This window comes from Hyaena hyaena, unplaced genomic scaffold (assembly GCF_003009895.1).
Source record: "Hyaena hyaena isolate Hyena2069 unplaced genomic scaffold, ASM300989v1 scaffold_294, whole genome shotgun sequence".
Taxonomy (NCBI): Eukaryota; Metazoa; Chordata; class Mammalia; order Carnivora; family Hyaenidae; genus Hyaena; species Hyaena hyaena.
In genome coordinates, this window is record NW_024080923.1 from 1392022 (window position 1) to 1410072 (window position 18051).

The window sequence follows — 18051 nt, forward strand, 5'->3', positions numbered from 1 at the left end:
TAATCAAAGTTTTGCTTTTGCGTTCCATCTTGGCTCCAAGTCAATCTCTGCTCTGGCGTGATTCCCATTCATTTTAACAGTGTAAGATGAATGAAGGGCTTTTTGTACGTTACACGACTCCAAATCTCTACAAAGTTCTTATGAGACATGTTGCTGGGGTCCTTTTGACCTCACGTGCCTGTGCATTTGTGGTTGCTGGGAATGGAGGACCAGACATTGTTAGCTTTGCTCATCATTTCTGGCAAATGCCACCCAGGCTCTGCAACGTTTACAAAGTTGAAATACTCATGTACAAATAAGACCTTCAACGGGTGTGTTTTCACGTCCTCAAGTGCCCAGACACTATGTCAATGAGCACAGGGCAATTCACTCATGGAACACACTACGGACTTCATCAGCCTTTGTCCATAAACGTTGATGTGCCTCTTCTCTCTTACCCATGATGTGTGCATTACGGGCTCTGGAGCGCAAATCAGCTTCTTCCCGAAGATCTTCAAGTAAGCGGTCGGCTTCGTTCTTCATTGTCACCAGTGTTTCTCTCAGATCTCGAAACTCACGCACTGCTTTCAGCTGCACACTTAGCTGCGTGACTTGTTCCCTGGAGGGGAAATGAGAGTGAAGGTAGCAAAGCTTGTGTTACTTTTGATAGATCAGTGAAAAAACACCTAAAAAGTGCCCTCGTTATTAGGTAGCCTCATAATTCAAACAGATCCTTCTTCCCCGATGTTTTGTTTGACAGTTTATAGTTCTGTTTATGGTTTCTCTCTTTCTTGTTAATTCAGCTGCCTGGACTGTTTCAGCATCACTCAAACTAAGATCAGCCTACAAGGTCTAGTAGAACAAAGGCTTTGAATCTTTCCATTTCAACTGTTTATGCTCTTTCTGCCCTCCTTTGCTTTGGGTTTTCCAGAACATGTATTCAGACATGGTTCACTTAAATCAATGAGATCCAATCTACATTCAGTTTTCAACACAGAAGGCCTTAGTAAAACCAGCCTACGGTAAAATCCAGTTCTTTATTTAGAATAAATCTTGCTTGCAGCAAGGCTACTTCTAGTACTACTTCTGTACAAGGTCTCAATTTTTTTTTAAGATTATTTATCTATTTGGTGGGGGGAGGGACAGAGAGAGAGGAAGAGAGAAAGAGAACATTCCAAGCAGGCTCTGTGCTGTCAGTGCAGAGCCCAATATGGGGCTCAGACTCCTGAACTGGGAGATCATGACCTGAACTGAAATTAAGAGTTTATGCTTAACTGACTGAGCCACCCAGGTGCCCCAAGGGCTTAACTTTTAATTCCCACGAGTGACAAGGAAGTTTCCTTGTTGCCGTGAGCACCCCTGGGTATGTTCATTCTCCTCACCTTCTCCATGGCACACGTCTCTGTCCCACTTCAATTTACTGGGTTCAGCATACACAGTGGGTTCAAATAAATAATTGCTATATCCCTCGTGATAAGGAAATCCAGTGCAAATCTTGGAGGGCACCGTTGAGGAAAATTACAATATGAATCCACGAGGCTAATTTATCTTGGCTGAAGTGCCAAGCATTAACTAACGTTTCCTAGCATTTTCGGCTCTAACTCTCCCTTCTGATCTATAGACTTTTCCTTCACGGGCCAACTGTCAGGACTACAACTCATCAGACTAATAGTAATAACATCAACACCAACAATGGAATACGGTGTGGTTACTGCCATTATAATGGTTACTCCTGAAGCACTTACAACGCACCAGACATCATACTAGGTGGCTTGTCTGAGTAATTCTCACAAGACACCTTGAACAGAGATGCTATCCCCTTTCTTGATGAAGAAACAGAAGGTAGGAGAAGTGAAACAACTTGCCCAAGGCCACACAGCAGTGATTCCCGTCACGGAATCTATACCCACGACGTCCTCGGTTCCCTGTCCTCCCCCTCCTTTCATTTGTAATTTGCCCAGAAGACATTTGCCGTAGAATTAAACCCAGCCTGGTGAATATAAGCTGAATAAACGGGTAGCCTCCGTTTTCAAGGCTCCCCCAGGGAGGCAATGACCAGTGAAGCACAAAGAAGTGGGAAGATGGGGAAGGAAACACATGTCTTTTTCTGAGGAAATCATGGAAGGCGTCAGGGAGGTGGTGGTGTTTTGGTGGTTGCGGAGGAGGAATGGGAGCTCAGCAGGCAGAGCAGGAGAGGACAGGCGTGCAGGCTCCTGGCAGAAGAGGCCCAGTGCTCCCCGAGTTCCTCATCGCTGCAGGCCTGGCCCCGGGGGTCCTGTGGTCTCTTTGTTTAGCATGCCCACCGTGGACTGACTCATTCTGCTTTCTCAGTTCCACCTTGTTCGCCATTTGCTATAACTACAAACCTGTGGTCCATGGTCCCAAGCCCCTTCTCAACACACATTTATTTGGCCTGTGCAGTGCTTTTTCAAAGCAGTGTTGGGTTAGCTGGCTATATTTTAAAGTGGGCACATTTCCACAAAAAATCTGGAGGTCTGACATCTCTCAAAAAGTGGGAAGGTCTGGGGACACAGCTCCCCAAATTCTGCAGCGCAGCGGTCTTTACCTGTCTCACCTGCCGGCCTGACCTGGCCACGGGGCTTACCTGGGCCCTGCAGCTGCGTGGCCCTTCCTCTGAGCCATCTGGGGGGACTGTACCTCCTTCCTTTTGTAACTCTGTTCATTTTGAGAGAGAGAGAGAGAGAGAGCACACGTGTGCATGTTCATGTGTGAGTGGGAGAGGGGCCGAGACGGAGAGTCTCAAGCAGGCTCTGCACTGTCGGCACAGAAGCCAACATGGGGCTCGATCCCACAGACCGTGAGATCATGGCCTGAGCCGGATACTTAACAGACTGAGCCACCCAGGAGCCTGCCTTTTCCCTGTGTTAACTTGGAAGCGATCACTATATACTTCTGGGATTTTTGCCTAGCAACAATGAATGGCCTTAGATTTCCACCAGTGTTTCGTATAACACCAAACTGCAGCCTCAACTCTTCCTCAATCCAGGACCTTCTATGTGGGATGGGGGATATTTTGCCATAGATCACAATCATTTTGGTTTCTTAGTAGATCATTTGCTCATAGAAGGATGGAAACTATATCCAATGCATCCTGCTGTTGCCCAGAGCATTTAGCAAACTTTTTTCTGTAAAGGTCCAGGGAGTAAATATTTTAAGCCTTGGGGGCCATTAGTTTCTGTCACAACTACTCCACTGGGCCACTGTCCTCGGAAAGCAGCCACAGAGGGTATGTAACCACACGGCTTCGGTGCTGTTCCAGTGAGTCACTTACAAAACCAGGGCCTACTTGGATTTTGCCTACGGTGTGCTGACCCCTGGCCCAGAACAACCAACCAAACTTCCAGAAATGTTCGATGAATGAAAAGAAAAAAAAAAAAAAAAGGAATCAATGACATACAATAAAAATGACAATGCATTTGGAGGAAATGATCATACTTATTACAGGACTTTGCATTTGCACTCATGAATGAGTTTCTAAACAACTGAAGAATTTGGGAAGATGTGGCAAATTCCCCTGAGTGCATGATTGAAAAAAAAAATATTTGTATTATGAACTACCCTATTTCCGATTTTGCATCTTTTGGCTCCTGCTGGGTGTGTCTGGACTTTCCCAAATCAAGTTAAGGACTGCCTTGCTGTTATCATCACTGGCATCTGGAAAGATCACGTGTAATCCTAACTAGGTAAGAGACAGACAACCCTGATCGCCAGCCCGGTTATTAACCGAACAATTCTTTCCCTACTGTCCGCATAGGTACGTTTCTAAATTGAGAGCCGTTAAAGTTCAATAGGAGTTCAGGTGCACTGGGAACGTGGCTATCTAGCGCTTAGGCACAAATCTTACCGAACAGAGTCATGATAATCCTGGACTTTTAAGAATTCCCCAGATGAGCAAACGGGATGTTTTAAAATCCTTTCTATTTCAGACATGTTCTCTCTGAGGCCTTTGAAGTCAGCCTCACAGACAAGCAGGGTCTCTCTTTTATCTTCCATGTTCGCAGCCAGACCAATTAACCCTCGCACTGCTTCGGAGAGGGAGGAAGTAGTGTGGTCCCACTGATCAAAGCACCGGTGACACGGAAGGCGAGCAGGGAATTCCTGGCTGTGACCCCGGGCACAGCGATCACAGCGAGGGCCGCTCACACCCTCCCGACAGCGACACATGCCTGTGGTCTGGTCACAGACGGGCTTCTGGGTACCTTCTGCGGTACAGTCACAGGCTAAAACACAAGAAAGAGCAGAGGATGTCAGTCCTTTGGCTTTTTGCTTACGACTAGCTCAAGAATAAAGTCCACTCCTCTCTCCTGACAACGTCCCTAACGCCCATTTCTTTCACTCATTGAGGGAGAGACAGCGAGTGCCCGAGTGAGTGGGGAGAGGGGCAGAGAGGGAATCTCAAGAGACTCCACTCTATCTGTGAAGAGCCCGACCTGGGGCTCGATCCCACGAACCATGAGATCATGACCTGGGCTGAAATCAAGAGTCAGACGCTTAACCGACTGAGCCACCCAGGTGCGCCCCTCCCCGCTTCAATGCCCATTTCTAAGGTGAACACTTGAAACTGGTATAATTACAGAGACCTGGGCAATGGTCATTAAATAACTTCCGTCTTTCCATTCCACTAGCAAACCCGTTCGTGGTTCCTATCTGGAAAATATTAGGGGCCGTCTCTACTGTGAGTGTCCCTGCATGGGCTTCTTTACCAATTCGAGTAGCGTGGATCTACCACGGTATCGAGTAGTGGATGACACACCAATGGCTGCTGTCACCCCCCACGGGTGGCTCGGGTGTGTCAGAGACTCTCTAAGAATTCTCCTGACCCCCCCTTTGTCTAAGTTAAACCCAGCCTGGGTGTGCGGACCCATGCTGTTTTCCATTCTATAAGGAGAATTCATCCATTCTCACAAAAGGGAGGAAATTGCTTGTTCAGATTTACCCAAAGGGCGCGAAAGCCTGCAGACTGATGTTTGCAGAAGCTTTATTTAGAATTGCCAAAACTTGGAAGCAACCAAGGTGTCCTGCAGTAGGTGACAGATAAATACGCTGCGGTGGAAGGGATGCTTTTCAGGGCTAAAATGACACGAGCTTATCAAGCGATGAAAAGACACGGAGGGAACTTAAATGCATCATGTTACCTAGTGCAATAAATCAGCCTGAAAAGGCTCCGTACTCTAGGATGCTGACCACCGGACGTTCTGGAAGAGGCAACACTATGGAGACAGTCAAGAGACGAGCGGTTGGCACGCGCCGTGGGAAGAGGGGTGGAGAGAGAGGAACAGGGGGAACACAGAGGATTTTAGGGCAGTGAAAATACTCCATGTGATACCATAACGGTGGATACACATCCTTACACATTTGTCCAAATGCACAGAATGGAAAATACCAAGAGTGAACTGTGATGTGAACTATAGACTTTGGTGGTTATGGTTTGTAGTTTCATCAGTTGTAACAAACATGTCACTGTTTTGGGCATGTTGATAATGGGGAAGGCTATGCATAAGTGGGGGGCATACAGGAGATCTCTGTACCTTCCTCTCAATTTTGGTGTGGACCGAAAACTTCTCTCAAAGAATAAAGTCCTTTTAGAAAAGGAAAAAATCGGGGCGCCTGGGTGGCTTAGTCGGTTAAGCGTCCGACTTTCGCTCAGGTCATGATCTCGCGGTTCGTGGGTTCGAGCCCCGCGTCGGGCTCTGTGCTGACTGCCAGCTCAGAGCCTGGAGGCTGTTTCAGAGTCTGTGTCTCCCTCTCTCTCTGACCCTCCCCTGCTCACGCTGTCTCTCTCTCCCTCTCTCCTAGAAATAAATAAAAATATAAAAAAGAAAAAAGGAAAAAATTAATTTTGTCTTAGTTAAAACAAACAAACAAACAACAGCTAATGCTGCATGTACTTCATTTGAGTAGGTTTCTGATGAAGGCTGAGGATGGACGAGGGACAGAGCTATGGAAGTTACAGCAATTTCTAGAAGGTCAGGGGATCATTGGCCTATGTTACGGGACTAACTGCAAGGAACAAGGGATTTAAAAACGCATTTTAGGGGAGCCTGAGTAGCTCAGTGGGTCAAGCATTGGACTCCTGGATTCGGCTCAAGACATGATCTCATGGTTCGTCAGTTCAAGCCCCACGTGGGGCTCTGTGCTGGAATTCTCTCTCTCCTCCCTCTGCCCCTCCCTTGTTCACTCTCTCTGTCTCTCAAAAAAAAATAAATAAACTGAAAAAAATAAAATAATTTTAAAAATGCATTTTACAGCTTGAGTAAAAATGTCAATGACAAATAAAAGCTGATTGGCATGCTAGGCGCCTCGACTGGATGCCATGTGTCCAGCACACTCACTCGGCCTCGCAGGGAGCCCTCAGGGCCAGCACGATGTCACGTCACCAGCTGGAGGCCCACGTTCCCTTATTAACTGCCCTTCTCCAGGGGTGCTAGAGGGGTCTGTGCCCCGAGTTGATCATTTTCAAAGTTTTCTCTATAAAAGACGAAGTCATTTCAGAAAATAAGATTTTTGAAATATTAGAGGGGCACAGAGGAAGCGGCTCAGATGGATTTTCCAGGCACCCAAATTCCTCCCTGGTTTTTAATGCAACAATTATACTTAGAAAACTAAGTGGGCCCTGGGGAAACCACTGAGAATTTGAACGGGGCAAGGAGATAAAGGCACTTTATTTTGGCCATAGAAGCACATTGATAGGGGCGCCTGGGTATCTTAGTTGGTTAAGTGTCCGACTCTTGATTTTGGCTCAGGTCATGATCTCATGTTTGTGAGAACAAGCCCCACGTCAGGCTCTGGGCTGATAGCATGGAGCCTGCTTGGAATTTTCTCTTCCACTCTCTCTGCCCTTCCCCTGCTCTCTCTCTCTCAAAATAAATAAATAAATTTAAAGACAAAAAGCATGTTTATAAAAGAATACAAAGGAGGAAGGAGTTACCATGTGTGGCTAGGTAGAGGTGAAAAGCCCACCACATCTGATATTTCTTTGGACTGACTTCTTTTGACAGCAGACTTTAGAGATTCAAAAATCCCTCCTCCTAGAACCAACCCATATTCTAAGTCTGTGCCATCCAAGAGCACCTGGGGTGGCTCAGTCTGTTAAACATCCAATTTGGCTCAGGTCATGATCTTGCGTTCCGTGGGTTCAAGTCCCACGTCGGGCTCTGTGCTGACAGCTTGGAGCCTGGAGCTGCTTCGGATTCTGTGTCTCCCTCTCTCTGCCCTCTTGCCCGATCATACTTGCTCTTTCTCTCAAAAATAAATAAACATTAAAAAAAATTTTAAATCTGTGTTGTCCAATATGGTAGCCACTTAGCACAGGTGGCTATGGAAGTTTAAATGAATGACACACACAGCCTGTTCCTCATGTGCCCTGACCACATCGCAAGTGCTCGCCAGCTCACAGGCTGGCGGCTCCTGAACTGGGTAGTGCCGATTGGACCACTTCCATCTCTGTAGAAAGTTCCTCTGGACGGTGCTGCTCTAAATCCGACAATCAGTGCTAAGACATGGGACAAAGGGCACAAATTCCGGGAGATTGGGGCCCTTGCCTTACTGGTCATGACCTAGAGGCATGAATGCATGTTGTAAAATAAATGAATAAGCGAGTATGTGAAAGGCCCAAAATTATGAGATCCAAGGTGAGGAAACACCCCCTCTGCTGGCTTCCTACGGTCCATCTCCCAGCCTGTACTTCCATCGAGAAGCTGTTTTTGCCAACATGCTTCCAAATAGCAGAACACTGGCAACAAGTCATGACCTCCGAGGTCTGTTCCATTTTAGTGACTTTGACAAAATGCAATACGGGCTTTGACTTTTAGTATAGAGTAAAATTTAATCTAGCCTAAAGTTTTATTTATTTATATCTTATTTTATTTTATTGATTTTATTGAGAGAAAGCACAAATGGGAGATGGGCAGAGGGAAAAAGAATCTCAAGCAGGCTCCACACCCAGTGCGGAACCTGATGCGGGGTTTGATCCCACGATCCTGGGATCATGATCTGAACCCAAATCAAGAGTCAGACGCTCGACCTACGAAGCCACCCGGATGCCTTTAGCCTAAAGCTTAATACAGGAGAAAAAAAATCTTTTTAGAAGGCCTCAAAAAATATTACTTTCAAAACTAAGATTAAACTTTGTGAATTTCCTATCAAATAAGGGAATTTAAAATTCCGCTGGTTCCTACTGTGCGCATGGAAGGACCAGGTGGGTGGTCTTCACGATTTTAGAATGACGCGTACCTAACGAAGGCACGGCCCCAGTGGGTCACCACAGTAATCGTCCTTGCCCTCACTGCAGTGTTTCCCATCACAGCCTACTTTGCATGGATGCTGGCCTGTAAGCTGTGAGAACAGTCATGGCTGAGGAATTGACAAGCTTTACAATCTAAAAAAAATAATGCATTTTAATACAAAACACTTCTCCCTCCAGTGATTTAGAACATACAGCTGCGCGAAGGCCAAGGCAGGATGACGGTTCCCACGGCCAGCAGCCACCTCGACAACGCCGAGGATCAGGAGCTAATGTGTTTTGGCTCAGGGCCCCCCCGAATACACCGCCTGCCTCCAGCTGTTCAAGGCCAGGTGGCCCCACGCTGGGAAATATACACAGATGTAAATGAAAACAAAACACAAAATGGGAAGCGGGCTGCATTCTTTTCCTTTACAGTGTTATGGGAGTTCACTCCGAACACCGAGAGGCCACAGACCTGGACTGACATTCATCAATCATTTTGGCAAATCATGATTCCATTATGGAATGTGCGATGGGGTTTCTCCCAGTTGGGCTTCTGGTTTGCTCAACAAAACTTTTTTTTTTTTTTTTTTTTTTTTGGCAGTTGAGGCTTAATCATTTAATGACAGTTATTAACTGCATTTTGGGGAGAGGTCTGATCTTTTGTGCATCCTCCCAACTGGATCCTTGACCAGCTGTTCTGAAAATGGAGGAGGTTAGAAAATTGACCAGAGAAAAATACAGAAGCAAATCATTATTGTCACGGTCCTAGGTTATTCTTGACCAAATACATCTGCTTAAACAACTCCGTAAGTTGCTGGATTTATAAAATGGCTGCGTCTCCCAAGCCTCTACCCATCTTTGGAGTTCGATGAGCTTCTGCTCAAATATAAGGAGTTATGGGGAGCCTGCTGTCCTGAGTCATTCCTCGGGTTGCTCTTAACTGCTGGACGATGATTTCTTACACGGATGCAGAATCTGTTCCTTCGTAACTTGTTCCCATTTTTCAGTGTCCTGTCTTTTGGAGTTGTACAAAACAAGCAATCCCCCTTCACTCTTATAGTCCTTCTCTTGACTAGAGATGGCCATTCTCAATTTGCATTTGCTTCTTTTCCTCGGGCCGACTACCCCTAAGTCCTTCGGGCCGTCATCACAGAACAGCAAAGGTTCCATCTGCTCTTCCTGGGTGTCTTCCTGTGGCCACGTGCTACTCCATACGGCAATATGTTGTTTAAAACGGGTTCTCAGAGAGAACAGCAATGCTCCTACAGCTGTCTGACCTGCACAGGGGACAGTGGGATGATGACTGCCTTGAACGTGGACCTGGCACTCCTGATACTCCAGCCTGAATGGACAGGTCTCTTTGGCAGTCCGGCCACACTGCTGGCTCAGAGTGAAAATCCCCAGATGCTTTTCAGGCAAGCTGGTGCCAAATGATTACTCCCACCCCGTATTTATGCAATGGATTTAAAAACCCAATTGCGAAACTTTACTTTTACCCTGATAACGTTTCATCTTTTTTCCAGCCAACGGGACAGCCTGTCAGGATAGCTTGTCTCTTGTTCTGTCTTTATCACAAAGTGTACACTTTGCATATCTGCAAATCTGATAATATTTGATAACATGTTTCTCCAACTCCATCTAAATTGTTGATAAAAATATTGGATGGCACATTTGGATCTCTCTGTAATAAAGCACTAGGGATGCTTTACTGGCCGACATAAAGACACGTATCGGTGGTTGTTGAAACAGCTGGAAATCTAAATATCCACCTAAATATCCAATCTAAATATCTCTTCTATACTCCATTGAAGGTGTTCCCTGACTTTAAAGAGCAACCCTCTGGGGAGCCTGGGTGGCTCAGTTGGTTAAGCGTCCAATCTGGGCTCAGGTCATGATCTCGCGGTATGTGGGTTCGAGTCTTGCATAGGGCTCTTTGTTGACAGTTCAGAGCCTGGAGCCTGCTTTGGATTCTGTGTCTCCCTTTCTCTCTGCCCCTCCCCTGCTCACACTCCATCTCTCTCTCTCTTCTCAAAAATAAACATGAAAAAAATTTAAAGAGAAACTTTCCCCAGGGAATCCCCAATGGACCAGAAAATCCCAAATACAACTCTGGTTAAGCCAATGCCATCTGACTTGCAGCTTAGGCTTCCCTTAGCCTCCATGGCTGAACTGTGGTCTTTGTTGAGTGCTGCTTCAAATATACTTTCTAAAAGGTCTAAGAAGCATGCCAGACAGTGATGTCATAAACACTGGGAGTTCCTCTTGAGTTAGGAGGCCAAGAAGTCATGGGGAGGTCTACCATTTTGTTTCAGGACTAGTGGCTGCAGGTGTGAGGAGTGGAGGGGGATACAAGACAGGTGTGATCATCTAGGACTCAGATTCTGCTCTCCAGTGAAAGGAACCTGCGCTCCCTAAAGAAATGGCTGATTCTAGGATGGGGGAATACATCAGATGAGCTTAGAGTATCTTGCTGTGCAGAAAGTGATGAAAAAACCCAAACCCAACAACAATGGGATAAGTCAAAGGGATGCAGAAACCAAATGTAAGAGCTCCCAATGACCAAAGCTGGAGTAAGTTGAAGAGCAAACTGAAGCAGTAGCAGATTGTGACTTGAAGTGTAATATAAATACCCATGACTCCATATGAATATTAAAAAATAATAAATGAAGAAATGGGGGACGGCAGATAGATCTCCAGTACAGAAGGATTCCAAATAATTTATGGAGACACTCTGCCCTCAAGGAAGGAGTATAAAACCCCCCACCTCTCAAGCATGGGTTGGACAGGGGGACTTTCTTCCAAAGAGCATAACGGAAAGAAGGAAAAAGAGTAACTGTCAGTGGAGAAACATGACAAACACTACTTCAGCCAGGTGACCGAGATTTGTGTGGACAGTGATAAGATGTGCACATGGTGTAGAGCCCTGATGTGATGTGATGAGCGTCTCACTTTCCCTGTGTGGTCCTCATCCTCAAACCCATAATCCAAGTCTAAATCATGAGAAAAACACCAGCTAAATCTAAATAGAGGGACATTTTACAAAATCCTCCTCAAAATTATTAAGCTCTTCAAAAATAAGGAGGGTCCGAGAAACGTCACGACGAAGAGGAGCTAAGCCTACACAATGACGAAGTTTGTGTGATGTTCTCGATGGAGTCTTGGAACAGATAAAGGACATTACGTCTAAAACTCAGGAAGCCTGAATCAATTACGGACATTAGTTGACGATAATGTATCAATATTGGTTCATTCATTGTGACAAATCTACCATACTTATAAGATGTTAAACCTGATTTCCTTAGAGGAAATCTCGTGTGGGGCACATCTTCTCTGTACTATCTTCACAGATTTTCTGTAAATCTATTTAAAATAAAGAATTTATTAAGGGAAAAAAGGGCACAGTGAGTGTGTGGGTGTGAGTTGTGGGAGCAGGAGGGTTGTAGAAAAAGATGAAGAAGAGAAAGCAAAGCACATCCTGTATATGAGAACTGTCTTCAAAAGTTTACTTGCATTAGATTTGGCCTTTGAATAAGTTGAATAGTAGAGCTGAAATTGGAGGTGAGCCAATTTTTATTAGTTGGGAAAACTCCAGTTTCTTAAATTACTATTTTGATTTCAAGTAGACCCTGGTTCCTATATTGTGGATTCACTCTAAATTTCTTTCATTGTTTCATCCTTCCCTTCAATCTCTATTAATATGAAAAGTATTTCAAAGAATGTATTTATTAAGCCCCAAACCCTAATCATGACATGAATAGTTTTTTTTTCCATAAATAGATAATGTCATATTAATTTTAAACATTCTATGCTGGAGGGGGGTCTGGATGGCTCAGTCAGTTGGGTGTCAAACCCAGGTCATGGTCTCATGGTTTGTGAATTTGAGCCCCACATTGGGTTCTGTGCTGATAGCAGAATTTGCTTGGGATTCTCTCCCTCCTTCTCTCTCTCTCTGCCCGTCCTCCGCCTGATATCTCTCTTTCTCTCTCTCTTTCTCTCTTACTAAATTAATAAACGTAAAAAATTGTATGCTCGTTGTTTTATTTTATTTTATTATTTTTTTAATGTTTTTTTTTTATTTCTAGGAGAGAGAGAGAGAGAGAGAGAGAGAGAGAGAGACAGCGTGAGCAGGGGAGGGTCAGAGAGAGAGGGAGTCACAGACTCTGAAACAGGCTCCAGGCTCTGAGCTGGCAGTCAGCACAGAGCCGGACGCGGGGCTCGAACCCACGAACCGTGAGATCATGACCTGAGCGAAAGTCGGACGCTTAACCGACTAAGCCACCCAGGCGCCCCAACTCATTGTTTTATTGACTGAAGATCACATGTGCAGGTAAGAAGCATTAATTGTATATTAAGCAATGTGGGTTTGCTCCCAGTGTGTTGCTCTGCATTCTTTAGGAACAATTGATGCTGGTCTGGTAAATAACGAGGACATCTTCTCTTACCCATACATAAAACAATTGGTGAACTGTAGGAATGACAGCTCAGTTATTTTTTAATTATTATTATTTTTTAATTTTATGGAGAGAGAAAGAGCATGAGTGGGGGAGAGGGGCAGAGGGAGAGAGAAAGAGAATCATAAGCAAACTCCAGGCTCAGTGCAGAGCCTGATGTGGGGCTGGATCCCATGACCCTGGGATCACGACCTGTGGCAACACCAAGAGTCAGACGCTCAACTGACTGAGCCCGCCAGGCGTGCCGACAGCTTAATTGTTGAAAGTGGAGCTGTGCATCCTGGAAGTACCTGTTGGTTTTCATCCTGATAAAGAATTCTGATCAATAATCAATCTCCTAGAGCTTCCCTAGGATCGTACGTGTGAAAGAGGGAAAGAGAGGGTTGTCTGTGTTTCGCTGTGTGTGGATTCCGACTTCCCCAGTCAGAGGGGCCTGGAGAAAACCGAAGGAGGCAAAGCCTAACCTTGAGATGCTCCTTCTCTTTTTTGGTCCTTTTCATTCCTTGGTAAGTGCAGACTCTCTCCCCATAGAGGCCAGTCCAGTCTAAAAACACTAATTAGCAACAATACATAAAGAAAGCATTATTTACAAGTTTGGAAACCACGTCTCCTCATCACTTCCCACTCCCGGTAAGCTCTTGCCCGGTCACAGTGGCCACCGTGGGAGGGCCGGGGGTCACAGTCGCATGGCTGCCATCCTCTGCCAGGGACCAGGTTCCAGGATCTGTCAGCACAACTGGCCGGTGGCTTGGGGGGACAAGGCCATGTGCCAGGGTCCTGGAGGCAAGCTCCCTGACCAGGGGACTCTCAGCAGGAGTCACACCAGAAGGATGACAGGAACATCCTGGGACAACAGAGCCGCTGCCAGAGGTAAATTCGGCAATAACACAGCATTCAACAAGCCGCACAATCAGCTTTCCAGATCTGGACGTATCATTCCTCCAAAGGGCTCAAGGAAGAAACATCTTACAATATTTCAGATTTATCAAAGAATCTAAGTGAGCTGAATCCATTCAATTCTCTTTGATCTCCACAAATAGCAATTTCATGGGGTCCAGCCAACTGTGCTCTTTTTAAAAATTTTTTTTTCATTGTTTATTTTTGAGAGAGAGAGAGAGACAGAGCATGAGCAGGGGAGGGGCAGAGAGAGGGAGACACAGAATCTGAAGCAGGCTCCAGGCTCTGAGCTGTCAGCACAGAGCTCAATGCGGGGCCCAAACCCATGAGCCGTGAGATCATGACCTGAGCCCAAGTCGGATGCTCAACCAACTGAGCCACCCAGGCGCCCCCCAGGCAACTGTATTCTAAGAGCTCACAATTAGGATGACTGAAAACCTTGCTTTTTTCCTCATGCTATTCATTATCCGAAAATAAACAGTATATTAAATTGACTTGGGTCAACTGAAATAGTTGATAAAAACAAGCATTTTATCCCCTTAATTTTTTTTTCATGTTTATTTTTGAGAGAGAGAGTGAGCGAGCGAGCTAGCAAGCAAGCATAACCAGGGGCAGAGCGAGAGGGAGACACAGATTCGGAAGCAGGCTCCAGGCTCTGAGCTGTCAGCACAGAGCCCGAAGCGGGGCTCGAACCCACGAACTGTGAGATCATGACCTGAGCCGAAGTCAGAGGCTTAACCGGCTGAGCCACACAGGTCCCCCCCCTCCTTTTTTTTTTTTTTTTAATCCCAGAATCAAATCCTTGCCCTCTTCTACATCAGTGATTCTTGAATTTACACATTAAAGACACGGGATGAACTGGTTCCAGTGTAGGTTCCTGGAGATTCAATTCAGTGGATCTGAGGTACAGTCTAGGAATCTGCTTGTTCATATCCCTCCCCAGTCCCCGGGTGATTCTGGCACAGTGCACTGTGGGCCACACGTCACTGCCACAGCCACAGCCACACCCCCTACCCACTGCCGGAAGCCCACAGACTTACTTCTGCAGGTCTGATTGAGGGCGGATCCAAAGTGACCCGGTTTGCAGAACTGGCAGTTGGGCCCCTGAGTGTTGTGCAGACCCCTGCGGCACTCCCCTGTTACCCGGCTGCAGGACGCCGGGTCAGTCACATCGATGTTGTTATTGCAGGCACATGGCTGGCAAGGTGCTCCTGGAATTCTGGGATTTCCATAGAAACCCGCAGAGCATTCTGCACACTGCTTACCTGAAAGAAGGAGAGAGGGAAAGGGAGTAAGAGCGTGTGTGTGTGTGTGTGTGTGTGTGTGTGTGTGTGTGTGTGTATGGGAGGAAGCAGGGACGGAGATCAATATAGACAATAATGAATAATGAGGCTCTTTTAGGGATGATGGGGGGTCACACACTGGGGACGAAGAAGGAAAAATGTTCTGCATTAAAACAAAACGCTCATTTTAATTTATTATCCATTCGGAGAATAAGATGCTTGCTCAGAACTAAGACGTCCTTAGTGAAGAATGCATTCTAGTCTTTCTTCAAAAACTACAGAGCGGTAGGCACAGAGAATCCTGGATCCTCATATAATGCGGGTCAGCCGAATGTGCCTCGGGACCCAAAGCTAATCTCAGCCCCTGATCTCCCCGGGGTGCCCCGCCCTCACCTGGTCCTAGAGGTGAACTTGCGGCACCCTGGGATGCGTGTCTAGCAGTGAAGATGGGGACTGTGGTTTTCTCCATGTAATGAGCCCGGCAGCGGGGGGTCTTTATCGAGTGCTGTACAGAGAGACCACCTCTTCCCTCCTCCACTTGTTAGCCTTCAAACCCCTGGGTGCCTGTAGTCAGTTAGGTGCCTAAAGTGTGGGTCTGCTCCCCACATTTTGGTTCATCCTATTTAGGAATGCGCTTGTTGGCCGATCATTGTCTTAGTTCTTAAAAGCTGACCAACCAAGCCAGAGTGTCAGTGGAAGAGATCAGAATGATGTAGAGACACAGGAAGCAACTAAGACAAAATTAGCCATTAATTTATTATCGTGATGGTAGTTATCATTGAAGAAACAGCACCATATTTTCACAACATGATTAAATCAAGAAGCTTTTATAGGTTTTTATCCTTATTTGCATGATATACATATATAGACATATATACACTCATGCTTGAACTCTTCCAGATAAAACGTTTGGTAGAGAGACAGACACAAATGTTGAATTGACTTATACAGCATATGTGCGATACTCAAATCAATGCCTCAAGACATCTGAAAAAATAAGTTATATTTTTGAAATATCACACTGATTGGTTGGAATTATAGAAAGAAAGCATTTGATTAAAATTTTTTAATTGCTTATGTTAGATGTTGTATAAGATATACGTGTTACTTAATCAATTATGTATCTTACCTAACAAGTGATGATTTTAAAGAAATCAATTTGATTTGAATGCATTTGGTCAGTTAATTTTCCAGAACATTATTTGAAAACAGTTATAGCTCAGAGGGATGAGCTTTTAGTTGTCACTGGGTTTTGAAACATTCAAATTCTTTGTTCAGTAAAGTATCAGTGTACTAAATTGTGCCTTCTTTCTTTAGAGAGAAAGAGAGCAATAGAGTGCAGAGGGAGTGGGAGGGGCAGAGAGAGAGTGAGAGAGATAGAGAGATAGATAGAAAGAGCGAGCGAACGAGCGAGCGAAAGAGCAAGAGAGAGAAATCCCAGGCTGACACCACACTGAGCAGGGAGCTGGATTCCGGGCTCAATCCCATGAGGTCCTGACCTGAGCTGAAATCAAGGGTCAGATGTTCAATCAACTAAGCCGCCCAGGTGCCCTCCAGATCGTGTCTTCTTACTATTAACTTAAATTCTGTACCTCTCAATCGTTCAAGGCCGATACATTATGAGCGTGGGATCATGTTCTGAGACAGCAGCATGGGCTGCAAGGAAAGAGCCACCATGAGCTACACTGTGTACCTGCATAACCTTGAAGGCAATTGCAGATCACATCCGAGCTCCAAGCATCCCGATAACAGGCATGGGCAAAATACCGATTACTCGAGGGAACATCCGGGCAGGGACAAGGACAGCAGGGCTGTCCTGAAGGAGGGTCTCCATAGTAACCATCGATGCACCTGGCGAGACAATTTCTTTTTACCAAACGTGGGCAGGGAAAGCTCACATTAGCCGATGTGGATTTGCTGTGCTTGAGGACAGTGCAACCCTCAAAACTGAACACTTTAGAAGACGCTCGCTTGCTATGAAGCCCTTTTTCAATTTATAGTTTAAGTCCCGAGGTATCATCGTTAAACTCTAGACAGCAGCAGTTAACTTACGTGTCTTATTTCAGGGACCTAAAGAGCAAGGTGTCAAGCCAATGCCCAGCTCTGATCTACTCAGACACCGACTGCCTCCTAACAGAACTCTGACGGACACCAGGCTTGACACTCTGTCTGCCGCCTCCCCACCCAGAGATCATTCTACACTTAAACACGATGGAGCCTCTACTCGGTAGTTCTGCAGAGAGTGCAGGGAGGCCGGGGCGAAAAGAACTACAATACAAATCAAAGCGCATCTGAACCCCGTACCTTTCACAGTTTCTTCCAGTTGTAAAACCCCCACAACGGAAGCATGACCCTGTCTCTGGATCACAAAGTTCAGCAAAACCGTTACAAAGGCAAGGGCGGCAGCTGGGAAATCCAAAGTAGCCAGCCGGGCACCGATCACAACGGAGGCCGGCCACCTCCCCCTGGCAGGCGCACTGGCCCCTTATGTGGTCACGTACGCTGCTCTTTGAGCCTTGAGGGTGGCAGTGACATGCTAGATAAAAGAAGAGAACATGCTGGGGGGGGGGGGCACGCGGTGTGCTGGCAGAACCAAGTCTAGTCCTGATTTGTCATCCTGAACTTACTGTAACGTCCCAATCAGGTAGATAAAGCGCATCTGAAAACCTGGCATCCACCGGGAACCAGATCGATGTTTCTTAAACAATTCACTGATTTACTCAATGAACTAGGTACTGTGAGCAACTGGGTCTCATCAGCGCTGTTTATACAGAGGATCTGAACAAGGAATGTGCTTTTTTTTAATGTTTTTAATGTTTATTTATTTCTTTTTGAGAGAGAGACGATGGAGACAGAGAGTTCCAAGTAGGCTCTGCCCTGTCAGCACAGAGCCCAACGTGGGGCTCAAACCCATGAACCTGGAGATCATGACAGGAGCCGAAATCAAGAATTGGATGCTTAAGGGGCACCTGGGTGGCTCAGTGGGTTAAGTGTCCGACTTAGGCTCAGGTCATGATCTCACGGTTCGTGGGTTCGAGCCCCGCGTCGGGCTCTGTGCTGACAGCTCGCAGCCTGGAGCCTGTTTTGGATTCTGTGTCTCCCCCTCTCTCTGACCCTCCCCTGCTCACACTCTCTCTGTCTCTCAGAAATAAATAAAAAAAAAATGAAAAAAAAAAAGAGAAAAGGACTGGAT

At 45.9% G+C, this 18051-nt stretch overlaps 1 protein-coding gene across 1 annotated transcript in view; it reads right to left on the minus strand.

The window, feature by feature from the left end:
• LAMB4 (laminin subunit beta 4) overlaps window positions 1-18051 on the minus strand; it is a 94830-nt gene that overhangs the window by 23412 nt on the left and 53367 nt on the right. The window contains 8 exon segments of the mRNA XM_039247246.1: window positions 438-598; window positions 3845-4220; window positions 8238-8334; window positions 13321-13484; window positions 13487-13522; window positions 14616-14840; window positions 16552-16709; window positions 17163-17394. Coding sequence (XP_039103177.1) covers window positions 438-598; window positions 3845-4220; window positions 8238-8334; window positions 13321-13484; window positions 13487-13522; window positions 14616-14840; window positions 16552-16709; window positions 17163-17394 — 1449 coding nt within the window.